Source organism: Antechinus flavipes, chromosome 3 (assembly GCF_016432865.1).
Source record: "Antechinus flavipes isolate AdamAnt ecotype Samford, QLD, Australia chromosome 3, AdamAnt_v2, whole genome shotgun sequence".
NCBI lineage: Eukaryota > Metazoa > Chordata > Mammalia > Dasyuromorphia > Dasyuridae > Antechinus > Antechinus flavipes.
Window position 1 is genome coordinate 453,017,896 of NC_067400.1, and position 17,737 is coordinate 453,035,632.

The window sequence follows — 17,737 nt, forward strand, 5'->3', positions numbered from 1 at the left end:
TTAGGAGAACAACAATAAATGCATGACATTTGTTGCATGACAAAGCTCTGAAACCTTCTAAGTTCTGCATCATTGTCCCTTGGTTTTATAGGCATAACAGTGAGCCAAAATCAGACATAAAAGATGAAAATTTCTAGAGATAGAAGAGTCACAGAAAGAGTGGAGTGTGCCCTGTTTTGATGAAAAGTTTTAATACATTAATCAACTTATCTGTTTCAGTTTTAGAAAATGAAGATAAGAATTCCCACTGTAGAAAGGAAACTAAGTATCAGAAATTTTGAGCGACTTGCCTGGAAGTCAACTGACTGATAAGAAAGTGGTTGAACTCTGATCCAGGATTGTGACTCCAGGTCCACTGGGCTATGTTTCGGCTAATCTTGAGATCTTTTCAGAAGGTCATTGCTAGAACCTACATCTTCCACTATATCATACAAGCAAAAGAAGGGAGCAGTGCCCCGGATCCTGCCAATGGGGAGACAGGTGACCTCGATAATAATTTTGTAGTGTTGAGGAAAAGCAATCCTGAAGGAGAAACTCTAGAGATAAAGTTCTGCCCTCTTTTGCATTGTGTTCTCATATTAACTCACAATTACAATCATATTCATGTAGCACTTTTCAGTTGACAATTTTAAGGGGATTAATATAAAAGTATTATCAGAGTAATTTTACACATGAGGAAACAAAGGCTCCAAGAATTTTATCTTTACTCACCTACTTGCCATTTGACATCCAATGAATCTTTGAACTCATTTTGCCATGGGTTAAATATATGTAGAAGTGTGCAGGAGCTGGTTTACATACAGAAATAAGCATACACTACAAATCATGGCTTGATCTATTCTTTTGTTTATTGCCTAGACTTAGGAGAGCAATGGAGAAAATATTAATGCAGGTTAAATTTTAAAATATGCCATGTGTACATGGGCTTTTTCTTTTTCTTGGAGAACCAGTTATTAAATATTTGCCAGAACACTACTGTTATATATTACCATAACCCACTTTTAGATCAAGCTTTCAAATTGAATATACTGGAAAACTCCTTCATTCCCACCCCTCACAAATCTTAGCAATTGTCTGTACCAATCATTTGGCAAAAAATCACATATTACTTTGTGATGTTCCTTATGTGATTATTTTTTAAGTTTTGGCAAGTTGTATCCCCACCTGGACAATAAGCTTTTTATCATCATTTTAGTATATTACATAACTTTTTTTTTATGATAAGTATCATCAGAACATCCTCACAGAATTAAAGATTTAGAATTGTAAGAGGCCTTGGAGGTTACTGAGTTCAACACTTCATTATATAGATGAAGAAACTAATGCATGAGGAAGACTAATTGTCTAAACAGATAACAGCTAGTATCAAAGACTGATTTTGAAGCCAGGTCTTCCTAAGTCAATTTTAGTACTCCAGACCATTTTTACATCCCATCCTTGGCTCTTTACCCCTCCTTCCTTTTCCCCCTCCACACACAGCACCAAGATATCACACAGTAGTGGCACAAATATCTGCCAACTGATTTCTCAACATGAGAATACATTTTTGATTTCATGATAGAAAGCAATAGAAAAAGAAGAATCATTTCCTCCCTAATTCACTTCATAACAAAGGTTTATTAAAATGTCTGTTCTGTAAAGTGAGAAGTAGCTATACAAATCAGCATTGATTAGCATGTGCAATGACTACACTTACATTTTAATAATATATTCAAGACTAGAGATGTGGACTATTAAGCTTTCTATGTGTTTGTTCTCTAAAAGTGTAACCATTATGTAAATTTGCCACCTGTGCGCAGACAATACATTTTCCCTGCTTATTGAACATGACACTTTTGTTTCTGGAGGTAAAAACTCTCAGTCTTTTATCTATTCTAAGGACTCTGTTTTGCCTCTGTATTTTTGATTTAACTCAAAGATGTAAAATGAAAAAAAAAAAAAAACCTGTGAAAATTCTACATCAGACAACTCCCCTTGGCTTAGCAATATCTGAAGTGGGTCTGAGTCTAAATGACTTTCCAGGTATCCCACATCCTGTGTGTTAATATCACCTGGAGAAAAATAATCCTTTTGGGGCCAGATGTTAATATCTCTGCTACAAAGCCAGAGTACATATGCATCTGGAGAGTCCTCTTCTGGAAACTTAAAGGCTGAAAATTAAAGTGCTAAGTTTTTAGAGTGAATATAGGATATCCCCAGATCAACATTTCATTCGGTAGTCATTGCACATGCTAATCAATGCTGATTTGTATAGCTACTTCTCACTTTACAGAACAGAGACATTTTAATAAACCTTTGTTATGAAGGATTGATTGCATCTTGCATTAGCTATTTTAATTTTTTTATCAATAATAATCAAAGTGAAAATATGATTGTATGTGGGAGACACATGGATACACATATGGATAGATGGGATGGATACTTAGCCTCAAATCTTAACACAGTGCCTAGTATTATAATAAGCATTTAATATATGTTTGTTGATTTGACTTATCTTTTTAATAAAGCTTCCTGTTTTGATTTAGTCATTGAGGAAAGGAACAACACTGATTTTCGGTTTTTTTTTTTTTTTTTAATTAATGTATCCCTGGATCAAAGAAAAGTGCCTTGAGAATAATAGTTGCTTAATAAATTCCTGGTTTTCTTTTATTCAAAAATGTGATTGAAATGATGGTATCATCATGAGGAAGCAGCATTAGAAATTCATAAGGAACTTCTACCAACTTCTCTGCAGTTAACAGTGTCACTGTTGTCAGGGTGCTTAGCAGCTAAGGGACTTGCCCAGGATTAGCCAGTGTTTTAGAAATGGGACTTAAATATAGGTCTTTTAGCTCTCTGTGCATTATTACCCCACTATACCTTTCAAATGACATTCCAATGTCAACAAAGTAAAACAGCAGCAATAAAACTTCACTTAAGAACTCATATTTCCTTTGATTTCATTAATTCATGTTTTTCCCTGTTGGACTAATAAATGCAACATTTGAGAAAACAGAAACATTATCAGAGATTTTTTATTCATGTTTAACTTATACAGTCTGAGGCAGTAAACAATTACTCCATCTCCCACAGTCCCAAGGAAGGTGCTCTCATATCAGTAAAAAGACACTAATAGGAACAAAGAGGGGAGAAAATATCAAATAGTATCTATATCTCTCTATAGATCTATATGTATATGTGTGCATCTGTGTGTCTATACACACAAATCAAGTCAGATCCAGTGAAAAAAACTTTTGCTGGGTATCACTGTCCTTGAGAGGGGGCAATTGTGACATAGTCAGAGAGCTGAATTGGAATCAAGAGACCTGGGTGACAATCCATGTTAACTATTTAATAAGAACACTGATGGGACTTGAGTTCAAATCCCATTCTGCCACATACTTCCTATGTGACCTTGGACAAGTGCTTAATTTCTCTGAATCTATTTCCTCCTCTGTAAAATGAAGGGTTGGATTAGATGACCTCTAAGATTTTTGATTTTTTTCCAACTCTAGAACTATGATTCAATAAGCCTAGATCACTTCACCTTTCTCACTCTAAACTTCCCTATTTGTAAAATGGAAATAATATTTATCATTCTCAAAGCTCTAGAGCTATTTAAGGAAACTTAAAAATGCAAATTTGAGCTATAATTCTTACTATTGTTGTTGGAAGTTAACTTAGCTCTCAAGAGCCTAGTCCCATGGCGTCAGTTAGTCAATGGAAAATGGACTAAAGAGCTCTCTCTATTGTTAATATTAATGATAATGATAATAGTAGCCTGGCAGAATTCACATTTTTCTAAAGCATGATAACCTCAATTATCATGATAACTCTATTGACATCTCCTGGCACATTATTTTGACTGTTCACAAATGATCATTCATATTTTAATGTTCTAAAGCAGTTTTTAATAACCTGAAGTCCATAAACTTGATTTAAAACATATTTTTGATAATTTTATTTTAATACAACTGGTTACCTTTGTAACCATATAGATTTCATTTTATGCATTTAAAGACATTCTGAGAAGTTCCTAGGTTTTACCAGACTACCTAAGGGGCTCTTGGCATGCACACACACACACGCACACACACACGCACGCACACACACGCACACACACACACACAAACACACACACACACACACAGATGAAGAATGTCTCTTCAAAACAGCAGTCACAAAAATGGGCACAAAGCTCTGTCATTAATCAACCTCAGTAGTCCCTGATTTGGAATTTGGATTCATTTGAAAATAAGTAAAATGCTGAACTAAGGAAAAATATGCAAAACACCAGTTTAAAAAACATTAATTCAACAATATGGCTTCAAAACCTTGGTTATAAGTAACCTTGGTTACAAAAGTATAGCCAGTAAAGTTAGAGCAGAGCATGTCCATTTGTCTTTTTTATTTTTTTTACAAAAAGAAAAAAATATTTTACTTTACAAAAATTAGTTTAGAATACTAAAGTCAGATTTTATACAAATATCTTTACAAAACTGAATTATACATAGAAAAAACAAAAATGATTTAAAATATATAATATTCTTTACATGGATGTATTATATTACTAAGGTATCATTTGGATAAGATTTAAAAATGAAAGTAGCTTCAAACATCATGTTCAATATACATTCCTTAAGAGTCCAAGAAAACTACTCAATGCTCTCACTGTCCACCTGTGTTAAGGTATGGTATTTTACAATGAGTCAAGACAGAACTATGAAGTAACATTCAGGAAAACCCAAAAAATTACTGTGATAGCAGGTTCAGAACATTCAAATTCAGTTCACTTCCTGGGACTTACATTACAGCTTATCCACACAGGTAAAATACTCTAATGCTCTATTCTTATTTTTAGCTATAGATGGGCACTATTATTTGGTAGCACTGAGTCCACTCTGAGATTATATGTGGACTATAAAGACAGAACTTCAGGATTTTACACTAATTTCTAGAGTTTAAACAAGTAATTAGAAAACCCTTTCTATCCAGGCACAGAATTAAAAAAATGTACAAGTAAAAAGTAAAAAATAAAGAGTACCTAGCAAAAACAAGGGATGGATGGACATTCAGAACTCTCCACAGGTATTCTCATTCAGGACTCTCCACAGGTATTCTCCTATATCAGGAGAAGCAAGTATGTACTCCGGACACTGAATGGAGTCCCTGTGGCAAACTTTTGGGAGGACGTGGTTAAGAGTTCCATGGGATTGGCAGAAACAATCTGCACCATGGGACAGAATTCTCAAATCGGCGAAACCACAGATCCATATGAGTCTTAACCATCCACAGAGGTTTCTATAAGTCAGTAATTTATGAGCATTCATAATCAACAATGGCATTCCTATTCCTTTCCCAGGGAGTATTTATTATCATCAGTAGATTTAAAAACCAGAAGTTAAAATTGGAATAGGTTCCTACCAACTTTTGTGCCAAAGCACTTCATTCTTCTTTGCATATTATTTTAAGCAAGTAATTACCCCTTGTTGTAAGATATGTTGCACTGTAAAGGAAAAAAAGTGTTCTATTTTTCCTAAAATAAATTATTGAAGATATCTCATCATGGCTTTAAAATACCTGTTAAATATGATGTAATATAATAAGCCCATGGTTCAAAACCAAAGGGGTGTTATTCTAAGATCCACTCACAGAAAAAGCAAAGTAAGCCAAAGTTGGATTCTTCCCCTTCCGCTAATCCCTCCCCTTTCCCCACCCCAACCCACCACTGAAGAAACAGAATGTATAGTTTCAACTCCTAAGACCGATTAGTCTCCTATGCAACATGGCACAATTAAACAGTATAAGCACAACATAGTACAAGAATGTCCAGAGCTTCCAAATCTACCACCATGAGCATCTTCCCCACCAACACAAGATGCCTATAACTCTTCTTTATGAAGTGTCTGCTTCCTGCCACTGGTGACATCTTCCCCACTAGGTGCCAGCCAGGTGAAATATGCCTTTATTGGATCAATGTTCCAGTGTTTGTGAAATGAGATGGGAACTTGGTGAGAAAGGTAGTCCTTTGGGTAATCAACTGGTCGAGCCTGGAAGAAAAAGAGACAATTACTTCTTTCCCCCATGGAGGCTTTTGGTTCCATAATCATATCTGCAGAAGAATGCTTTATAATCTCAATACTTTACTAGTAGTTGCATATGTCTAAAATCAGTGCTGGAGTCTTTATTATCATTTTTCCTCTACCTTTTATCTCTGCCTATGGGACTTCTTTCTCATCCTCTTTTTCCTATCCTGGCACTTAAATATATATGTGTGTGTGTGTGTGTGTGTGTGTGTGTGTGTGTGTGTGTGTGTGTGTGTGTATATATATATATATACATTATTCATATATACATTATATATATATAAATATCTATAGCACTGAAATAGATATATAATATCAATATAGGTATCTATATCATCTAGTTTTAATAATAAAAAGAATACTCTGACCCTAACCTCAACCTCTCCTCAGAGGACTACATAAAGTAAATTAACAATTTAAATGACATTTTAAGAATTCAGATGATTTATGGAGGGAAAGATAGTCGTTTTGCCTGGCGGGGGAAAAAAAAGCAGCATATGGTTTTAGTTTCTTTTTATGATGTTTAGAGTTTTACATCCTCAATCCCTTTGTTCTATCTAGCAAAATCTATGATGGTTAAAATTGAGATTTCACCAGTTCATGTGGACCATAAAGCAGTGTTATGGTAAATATCCATCAAGTCCTTTTGCAAAGATTCTTGGTGGCTTCTTAATCCCTTGCACATCTGGGTATAGACTGGAGAACCAAGGAGTCATTCAATATTGTTTCTCCAGTTAAATGGCGTCCCTCAAGGATAGGAAATTTATAATTAGAAGCTACAGCAAAGCTTATGATGAAGAAAATAGACAGTGGCTACCCAGATAGACTCCTCATTTTCCTTCCCAACACCAATCCCATTCTCTTTTGGGAACACACAGCATATGTGAACTACATTCAAAGCCATCCCTTCAAACATTAAGGATCCAAGAATCAATCAATAAGCATATATATGTATATATATAATAGCCAAACTTTATATAGCTCTTTAAGGTTTAAAAAGCACTTTAAATGTGTTGTTCACAATTTGAAGCTCATAACAACTCTGTAAGGTGCCCATTTTACAAATGAAGAAACTGAGACAGAAAGAAGTTATATGATTTGTTCAAATATAATAAGCCCATGGTTCAAAACCAAAGAGGTGTTATTCTAAGACCCACTCACAGAAAAAGCAAAGTAAGCCAAAGTTGTACTCTTCCCCTTCCGCTAATCCCTCCCCTTCCCCAACCCCAACTCACCACTGAAGAAACAGAATGTATAGTTTCACTCCTAAGACCGATTAGTCTCCTATGCAAATGTCTGTAGTCTATATTATATAAATACAAGGATGAAAAAAAACAAAACAAAACAATCCCTATATTCAAGGAACTTTCCTTCTAATGGGAATTCTTGCCTTCCAGACTGGCTCCACCATGAATGACAAAGTGAGATGAATTACTGCATAATGAATTAGTAACAGATCTAGTGTTTAAAAGTACAGCCTCTGATATAAAGAGAATGATATCCTATTTCTTACCCATATACCACTTATTTAGAGATAGCTAGGTGACACTATGATAAACAGAGAACTGGGCCAGGAGTCAAGAAGAACCAAGTTCAAATCTGGCCCCAGACACTTACTAGTGGTGTATCTCCAGCAAATCATTTAATCTCTTACTCAGTTTCCTCTATTGCATAATGCGAATAATAATAGGACCTACTTTACTGGATTGTTATGAAAAACCAAATGAGATGTTAACACTTAAAATAAATACTTATTCTCATAAATAGATTATAACTGAATAATCCTAAAAAATGGCCTGGGGAAAAATATCTCATCCATCTCTCTTATATCCAAAGCATATAGTTTCTCTTTTAAAGTCCTTGTCATTGTCAAATGATTCAACATTAATAACTGACATGACTTTATCATTGACAATGAAAATAATGAAGAAACTTTGCCATCTGCTTTACTACTGCACCCCAACAACTATGGAACCTTTCAATCTGACTTGTAGCTGAGACCCTCCATATGTATTGTCCCTATCATTATAATGTGAACTCCTTGTAAGCAAGTATTATCTTATTCTCTATGCTTTGCACATAATAAATGCCTTTTGCCTTTATTAGTTCATTCATTTATTTTTAAAAGATCTATAAAACAAGGAGTTGGTAATCCTGAAAAGGATATACTTCACTCTACTAGCTGAGTGCTATCTTATTTTTTTCCTATTTGTATCCTCCAGTGCACAGTGTTTTGTACATAGCATCTAAGTGAGGCCTTAATAAAAAATGATTTTTATTCATTTATTCATACATAAATGTCACCAAGAACACTTCAGGCTGGAGTCCCTTAGCCAGTTGCAAACTAGCCAGCTGCAAAATAGAAAAAGTTCCCTGAGCCAGGGCTCAACTAAAAATCTTAAATAGCTAGGCATCCTTGGCTTTAAAAGTTTTAATCCTTGAACAAGTAAATAACTAGAAAGGAGCTGTACTGGAAAAGGGTAAGCCAGAAAATATATACATATATACACACATACATATATGCTACTATCTATTATAATTAACTTTTTTTTTTAATGATACTTAAGGGCAATCATAAATCTTTTGATGTTTATTTGTAGGATTCTCTAAGGCTTAACTAGCAGGAAGGAAGGAAAGGAAAAGCCAGGGGAGACATATGGTTGGATTTTTTTTCACTCACAATTCAGTCCTCAGCTGATTTCACAATGGTCCCAGAAAGGAGACTTGAGAGCAAGAGAGGTAAATCCTCACATATTCTGCATGGCTAAAAATGAACTATTCACATTACTAACACAGCTAACAGGAAATAATAACAAACACTCACAATTTCACTCTGTTAATATAGATTATAAAAGGGTCTGACAGTCTCAGGAAATCATATTGGGAGAACTAGTTTATTAAGCACAAACATGTGCTAATCATTTTCAATAAATGAGGTACGGCAAAAGAACAAGATGAAGCTTATGGAAAGTGAAATCCATTCAGAAAAGTGTGTGTTAAATATCCAGGAGTCTTGTAAAGGAATAAATGTATTTAAAATACCAAGAAAGACACAAGACACCCCTCATAGGTTCCCATTTGAGGATGAGAAAATAGAACACATTGAACAGATGTATGGAGAATACTGACTACTTGTTTTCCAACTTCACTAAATATAAACAAAGGAATTCATGCCTAAACTGTAGTCAGGAGAATATAAGTCAGGGTGAAATATGAACTTTGTAATTTTAACATAGGGTTTCTTAATCTTATTTTACATAAATACCTCTGTGGGCAATCTAATAAAGTCTGTGGATCCTTTCTCAGAACAATGTTACTGAAATGCATAAAATACAATACATAGGATTAAATTGGGAGCTAATAATATTGAAATATGCTTTTGAAAACATACATATATATTCATATGCATATGTATATTTTTAAGTTCATGGACGCCACATTAAGAACGTCTCTTCTAAGAGTTGGTTACACCCTGAATTGTACAAAATAAAAAGATGCTGTTCTGTTCTTCCCTTGACCTGAACTCAAAGAATGTAAAGACAAATATTACTGTGAAGATCTTGGGCAAGTTACAACCATTATGAACTTCAGCCTTGTCATCTGCTACTTGTGGTATCTTAGCCCACAGTGTTGTGCTTCAAAAATCTTAAAACATCATAGAAATGTGAGCTATTAGAAATCATCCAGATAGATCATAGGACTTGGATGGAAGGCCACCTCCATTTTGCAGATGAGGAAACCAGGTCCACAGGGATTAAGTGATTTACTTAGAGTCACACATGTAAAAATTAACAGAGTGGGGATTCTAATGGAGATTTTCCAACTCTAAATCTAGGATTTTTTTCACTAGCTGATTTCAAACCTGCTTTGGATACTTATTAGCTGTTCAACCATGGGCAAGTCACTCTGCTAACTTTAATTCTCAGTTTCCTCATCTGTAAAAGGAGGTTAATAATAACACCTTCCTCAGAGTTGTTAGAAGGACCACATGTGATAACCATCTTAGAAATGCCAGTTATAATTGTTATCAATGTGCCACTTTGCCAATGCCAAAGTCCTTATTTTACAGATTTTTTTTTTATTTTAAAGAACTCTGGATGTAAAGAGATTTCTAGAATTAGGATTCCATCACAACCCATTCCCTTAAATAGATAATCTGTCGAAAATCAGCCAAGTAGAGGAGTCTGAGGCTGAACATTAATGTTAAATTTGTCAATAAATCAATATATAATTACAGATGTTTATCTTTCTGTCTCAAAGCAGACACCTGTCACTGGTATGTCCCTTTGTAGACATCAAGGTCAATTCTTTTAAATTACAAATGAGGAAACTGAGTTCCAGGGGAGTGAAATGATTTATCCTTAAATCACTTAGGGAATAAGCACCAGAGCTTGGAATGAGAACCCATGTTTCCTGATTCTCAGCTTGGTTTTTTTTTTCCATTATGCCAGACTTATTTTGCAAATTTAAAAAAAAAAATCAGTTTTCAAATTTATGTAAAACTTTCTAGGAGATCCTTTAAACATTACAAGATAAAAGAAAACTTGTTAGGAATTCTAGACTCTGTTTATAATTTTCAGTCTTGGAAAAGGCTTAAAATATATTGCCTATGGAACATAAATCAGGAGTTTTTAAGAATGGGAAAGTAAAAAATGAATTCCTCTAAAATATCTTCCCTAGAATTTATGCCCAAAGAACAGATTTTTTTTTTTTTCTCTTGTTGGCAAGAATAGGAGAGCAGGATATATGATCCCTGTCTGATTTTTCCTGTGATACTCACAGTATTCTCTCTTCTATTCTCTATTCTAATATCTTTCTTTCCCTTTTTTTTTTTCTTTTATAAGGCAAGTTTTTCCCTAGATAGCCAAGGCTACTGCCCACATCTAAGAACTTTCATGTTAATGTAGTGATGGATTACATCTCTTCTACTCCAAATTTTAATAATTTTTTCAGTTTTCACTTGAGATCCAATAAATAAAGAATCTCGTCTACTTTTCTGGGTCTTTATAACCTCTTATGTCTAAGGTTTAGAATGGGTGAGATCAGACACAATTTTAAAAGAACAGAAAAAAATGCCCTTTTGTCAAGGAGGATTTCCTAAGCTGATCATTAGAGAGCTATTTTTATCCTTCTTTACAGCACTTAGGCTTGTTAAAGGGATGTCTGCCTCATTCAATGATGCAAATGCTTTCTCTGCCTCACTAGGGTTCTCTTCTCCACTGCTATACCTGTCATAGTTGAATTTTTATATCACTAGGGGTAGCAATTGCTGCTTGGCAGTAACATAAAATATAAATCCAGTTGGATCTAAAATTGGGATTTAAATGCCATTTCAATGCTTGCTATGGCATCTAAAGTAAACATACATTTAGATTTTTCAAGTCCTGAGCTGCCATACATATCATAGGTGTTGAAGGCACTGTTATTATTAATCAAAGTGTAGCACAAAGATTTCATTTTGGAAACATAAACACATTCATAGACCTAATACTCAAGAGACTACTAAAAATGGCACAGGAGGAATATATTTCCCCAAAGATTATAATAATGACACAAATATGACGCTGATACACCTTGCAAAAATCGCTATTGCTTATCCTTCTTTTCTCCCCCGAAGATGCATTACACGGAACACAATGTTGAAGTTTAACAGACTACAGGGAATAAGAGTAAAAAGGATGAAAACCCAACCAAAAAAATCTACAAAACTGATAATGATAACACTAGAAAAAAAAAGGCAAAGTTATATATGCAGGCAAAATTAAATTCAACAACTTTGAAAGCTGCAAGTTAAATTTATTATATGCTTTAAAAGAGAAGCAAGCTCTACATAACAGAGATCTACAGTCTCATATATAATTTTACTATGTATATAGAAATAACCATTTCATTTGGTATTTGTTAAATTCAGAACAAAAATAAACTATGAAAAAGAATTAAACTCAAGCCAGAGGGATGCTATTAGATTTGCTCAGGATATCCCATCTTTTTTTTGTTGTTGTTAAAAATGTCCAACAATATGGGAAGAGGCAGGTTTTCCCTCGTCCCTGATGTGGGAGAGATATTTGTTCAGATGTTTTTAATCCCACCTTTGTAATGTCTTTGTCACAATAGCTCCCCCTACTCTTATCCCTTTCAAACAGGCCTCGATGGGATGCCCATCTGGAACCTGGATGCCTAGTTCTCAAAACTACTCGAAGAAATGGTGAGGAAAGGGAAATAGACTCCTCTAAGGAGAAGAAATCCTTTTATTTTTAAAGTAGTATGAAAAATAATTCTCTCACCTGATGAAACAAAGGGCTGTGGGTCACTGGGATTCCCAGACCACTGAAACACATGCCAAGGACCATGTCATCTGGGGCATCATTGCTGTAACATCGGCACTTACTATCCAAAAGCCTCTGGACTGCTTCTCTGCTAAAGACCATACTAACAGACAGACAAAAAAAAAAAAAAAAAAAAAAAAAAGCAGAGGAAACTTCAAAGACCATTTGCTTGAATAGTGAAATCTGGTTCAATAGAAATACATTTTTTGATTATGATAAAAAAGTAATTTTTCTGGCTCAGAGGCCACTTCATAATTACTTTGTATGAAAGAAATTGTTGTTGAGCTTTTTGTCAAATATCAACACTTGAATAAATATTTTAAACTTGAAACAGATGTTTTCCTTGTGGGTAAATTTCTACTTATTTATACATTTCTCTTCTAACTTCTTGGCAAAAATATGCTACCTCATATTCTATCTTTTCCAAATCATCAATTGGAAAATTAAAACACTCCCTGGTATTAGAACTCTCCATGACAATATATATTAGGGTTCTTACTGGATAATACACAAGCCTCTACATCTTGGAAACATTCCTAATTGTTATAGGATATGAATGACTCAGAGGGGCTACCCAGCTAAAAGATCCCAGAGAACTTGATCCAGAAGCTCCTTATTAACAATAAGGAAAACAGATTTTAGAGAAGTATAGAATCTTAAGAATTGCAAAAGTCTTTGGTGGTCATTTAGTCCAATCACCCACCTAAGGTAGGAATTCTATTTACATTCCTCTGGAACATGACTATTCACTTTGTTTAAATATATTCAGTAAAAGGTAATTCAGTATGAATTACCCCTGCAAACTTAGGGTGGGGGCCTTAATTTCTTTTCAAGTTGAGTTAAAATCATGTTCCTTTTAATTTTAACTCAGAGATCTTAAGTGTCCCTTTTGTGGACCAAATAACATAAGGCTAATCTCTCTTCCCCTTGGTTGCCCTACTTAAACATGGAAGTGTCAAAAGAAAGCAATCATGTGCCCCCTTAATCTTTTCTTCTTTAGATTTAATAGCCTCAGTTCTTTCAGTTGATCCTCCTCATAATATGATTTTGAATGTCTTCATAAGTTTATCCCCTTTTCTATTTATCATCCAGAAATCAACCAGTCTAAGAAATCTCTCTATAAGACTTATCCAAGGCCTGGAGAGACTTACATGAACTGATGGTAAGTGAAATGAGCAGAATCAAGAAAACACTGCACACAGCAACAAGATTATGTGATGATCAATTGTGGTTCTTTTCAACAATAATGTGATTCAAAGCAATTCCAATAGACTTCTGATCTGCATCCAGAAAGAGGACTGGAGACTGAATATGGATCACAAGATAGTATTTTCAACTTTTTTATTGTTGTTTGGATTTTTTCTTTTTTTTTTTTTTCTTTTTGATCTGATTTTCTTGTGCAACATGATAAATGTAGAAATACATATATCAGAATTGCACATGTTTAATATATTTTGGATTACTTGCTGTCTCAGAGAAAGGGTGGGGAGAAGGGAAGGAGAAAAAATTTGGAACACAAGATTTTGCAAGGGTCAATGTTGAAAACTAGTTTTGCATGTATTTTGAAAATAAAAAGCTAATTTTAAAATTTTGAAAAAGACTTATTCAGGCTAAGATCTAATCAGACAGTAAAAAATTCTAAAGTTAAGCTAATAGGTACATGTCTGCTAATTGTGTTTTCTCAGACAGGTCTGTGAAAATATGCATCCTCCCTTGTCAGACAGATGATATGGAAATCAATGTCTCTTTGACTAAGATTTGGGTGGCTTAAGTCACATACTCCAAGATCCTCATTTTAATATAGCCTTCCTTCTATTGTTTTAACCACTCAAAGTTGTTTGCCAGTTCTCAAGAACATATACTCTTCAGAGAGCATATAAACTGTGAGCCCACTGCCATTAGGGGGTCTTTGATCTAAGAGAGATGGCCAAATAACTATTCTTTATTAATAAATGTGGTCTTATTATTATATAGAAACTACATTTCTCAAAATTTTTTTAATCTTCATATGTTATAGCCCTAAATTAAGGGAATGGTCATGTAAGGAAAAAAGCAATGTTATGGAGATAGAAATGGCAAGTTTTGACAAGTAAGCAGAAATATGGAGGGAGGTAAGTCATAAACCAAAGATGAAGCAGAGGTTATGAATCTCATATTCTGAAAGGAATTGGAAAAGTTAAATTAAGGATCTGGATTGTAATCCCAGTTCTGCTATTTACAACTTATATGGTCACTGAATAAATTACACACTATCATTTCTGGGCTTTAGCTTCCTTGTTGGAAAAAAAAAAAAAAAGATACAGAAGAAATAAGGAAAATCCAAATGAATTTTTTTGGATATGTTAAGTTTGAGGAAATAGAACACAGAAAGAAAAATACTCATAAGACAAGTGATGATAAGGAAATGGACTTCAGAATAAAAACCAGGGCTGGATATATAGGTTTGAGATGTGGAAATCATCATATGCACAAAGATGATGACTGAATCCTTGGAAATTGATGAGATCAGCAAGAGAGAGCACAAAGAAATACCATTAAGAAGTATGATATGGATGATAAACTAGGAAAGGAGAATGAGAAAGAACAGCCAGAACAAGAGATAATATCATGAAAACCCCAAAAGAAGAAAGTATACAATGAACAGAGGGGTAGTCAACAGAATGAATAGAGTTTGTTAACTAACTTTAAATTAAGTGATAATTGATTTGGAACTGGCAGAGCCTAGGACATAATCAAGTTCAATCCTTTGATTTTAAAAGATGAAGAAATTAACAGCAATGATTTGCCTAACTTCACCCAGATAGTGAGAGGTAGAGTTAGGACTTGATACAGATTTTCTACAGGTAGGTGGTGTAGTGGCGAGAGTGCTGAAACTGGAATTAAGTAGAACTGAATTTAAAAATAACCTCAGATGCCCATTAATTATGTGTCCTTGGGTCTACTTAATCTCAATGTCTGCCTCAATGTCCTCAGCTGTAAAATAGGGATAATAATAGCATTTGCCACACAGGGTAGTTGCAATAATCAAATAAGAGAGTATCAGTAAAAAATTTAGCACAATGTCTGGCATACAGTAAGCACTTAATAAATATTTGTTTCTTTGCTCTGCCTCTAAATCCAACATCTGCTTCTTTATTTCCTTTTATATGGGAATGGAAGAGACGTTAATAATAATTTGATCCATTTGTATTTCTGTGAATTCTGAAAATTTTGACTTAGTAAAGCACAAGCCAAAGGTGAATTTTACTGTTAGCAAATCTGTAACTTCTTTCTACATTCTTTGAACACTAGCTACATAAATAATCCAAATGACCCAAGTACATGTGGCCTTGCAACAAAACTTTTTGTTAATGATATTAATGGGTTTTTTAAGCAATTGTCTTGACATAGAAAATTGCCCATTATGTTGTGCTGCAAAATAACCATATGTCCAACCTATAAGCCAATTTTTAAATATTTAAAGGATATTTAGAGGCTAGAAGTCTAACACTTTGATTTTCTTTGACATTTCTAGTGCTTTTAAATGGGAAAAACTGGAACAGAAGGCAGAGATTTGCCAGGAAATTAATACCACAACAAAGTAGAGAGGCCAGCAGAACACATCAGTATCACGAAAATTTCTTTGGGAACTAACTTCTGAGGTTCTTTAAGAATTATTTTATCTATCATTTTCTAATGAAATATTATGACTCTGGTATCAAGAGCTTATTCCATGAGGCCATAGTATAATAGATAGACCCGAGTCAAAATCTAGCTTCAGTCACTTATAGTTTTGTGACCTCAAACAAGTTACTTAATTTTTGTTTCCATCAGGTTTAAATGTAAATGGATATATTAATAACACCTACTTTCTACGGTCGTGAAGATAAAATGAGATACAGTTTCAATTGATAAATGATGGACAGAAGCAGCTACATCCAAAGAAAGAACATTGGGAAAGGAATGTGAACTATTTGCATTTTTGTTTTTCTTCCCGGGTTATTTTTACCTTCTGAATCCAATTCTCCCTGTGCAACAAGAGAACTGTTCAGTTCTGCAAACATATGTTGTATCTAGGATATACTGCAACATATCGAACATATATAGGACTGCTTGCCATCTAGGGGAGGGGTGAAGGGAGGGAGGGGAAAAATCAGAACAGAAGCAAGTGCAAGGGATAATGGTGTAAAAAAAAAAATTACCCTGGCATGGATTCTGTCAATATAAAGTCATTATAAAATAAAATAAAATATAAAAAAAAAAAGATAAAATGAGATAGCCATTGTAAAACATCGAGCATAGTGTCTGGCACATAATAATCATTTAATAAATGTTGGTTCCTTCTCTTCCCTCCTTTCTTCCTTAGATGATCGACTTTGTTTCTCACAAGCTGACTAGAGATATTCCCATCTAGACTATATCTTCCCATCTTCCCATCTAGACTATATCTTTTTCCTCCTACTCATACTCAATCTAACAACAGAACTTCTGGGTTTCATAATTAACTTGCCTTCTCTCAATACCTCAGCTCCAAAAAAGAGAGTAATCAACAAGATAAATCCAAATGTGTCAAGGTAGATTAAATACCATGGGATTAGATAAGAATTAGGCCAATAAATCAATATGTGTCCAGCATCACAAGAGAGCATGGAATAAGGGTAGAGATAGAACTTGTTATTTCATTAGTTATTATTATGCTAGTTATTTATTTCATAAATAAAATCCCTTTACCAATGTTGGTCAGCACTTTTTCTGTCATAATGTCTCAGTGCTCTAACTATTTCTCTAAGACTGAAAGTTGAACAGCTAGTTATACCTCATAAGTGGAACTGAAATCAGCTCTTCCTCTCTTTGAGATCAGCTCTTTCTCCTACCCCAGTTAGCAAAGGTGGGTGGGGAACATCCCATTGCATTAGAGAGAAACAGGGAAGGCTTCCCAAAGAGAGGAGCACTGGAAAGGGAAAAAATCACAAGCTGTTAGAGCTGAGACTCTAAAGACCCTTAAAAGTGTATATAAATATATTAGGGAAAGTAAGGACAAAACCGGACAGCAACAGCAGGCCTGCAGGTAAAAATGAACAATTGGGTCAGTACGAAGACTCATTTAATTTGGACTGAGATGCAGGAATCAATCCTAATCTCAGATAACATATAATAAAACATATCTTTCCCCTCTAAGGGGTAGGGATGGAAAGCTCATATGGCGGCAGTCTAGGAATCTGTAGAGACAGTGTGTGGAACATAGGACTAGTTCCCTGAATTGGATATTTTTGTTTGCTGTTTTAATTTGTTACAATAGAGGGTTCCACCATTTAACAAATATATGTATGTCTATGCACACATATTTTACATGTGCAGGTGTATTAA

General features: G+C 34.4%; 1 protein-coding gene across 2 annotated transcripts in view; it reads right to left on the reverse strand.

Moving 5' to 3' along the window:
• Window positions 1-4,370: 4,370 nt before the first annotated feature.
• B3GLCT (beta 3-glucosyltransferase) overlaps window positions 4,371-17,737 on the reverse strand; it is a 133,322-nt gene continuing 119,955 nt past the window's right edge. The window contains exons 14-15 of one of the 2 annotated variants that reach the window (XM_051986498.1): window positions 12,350-12,494; window positions 4,371-6,029 (exon numbers count right to left, since the gene is read on the reverse strand). In XM_051986498.1, coding sequence (XP_051842458.1) covers window positions 5,862-6,029; window positions 12,350-12,494 — 313 coding nt within the window. In that variant the 3' untranslated portion in view covers window positions 4,371-5,861. The remainder of the gene's footprint in view (window positions 6,030-12,349; window positions 12,495-17,737) is intronic. The other variant, XM_051986499.1, reaches the window with a different exon arrangement.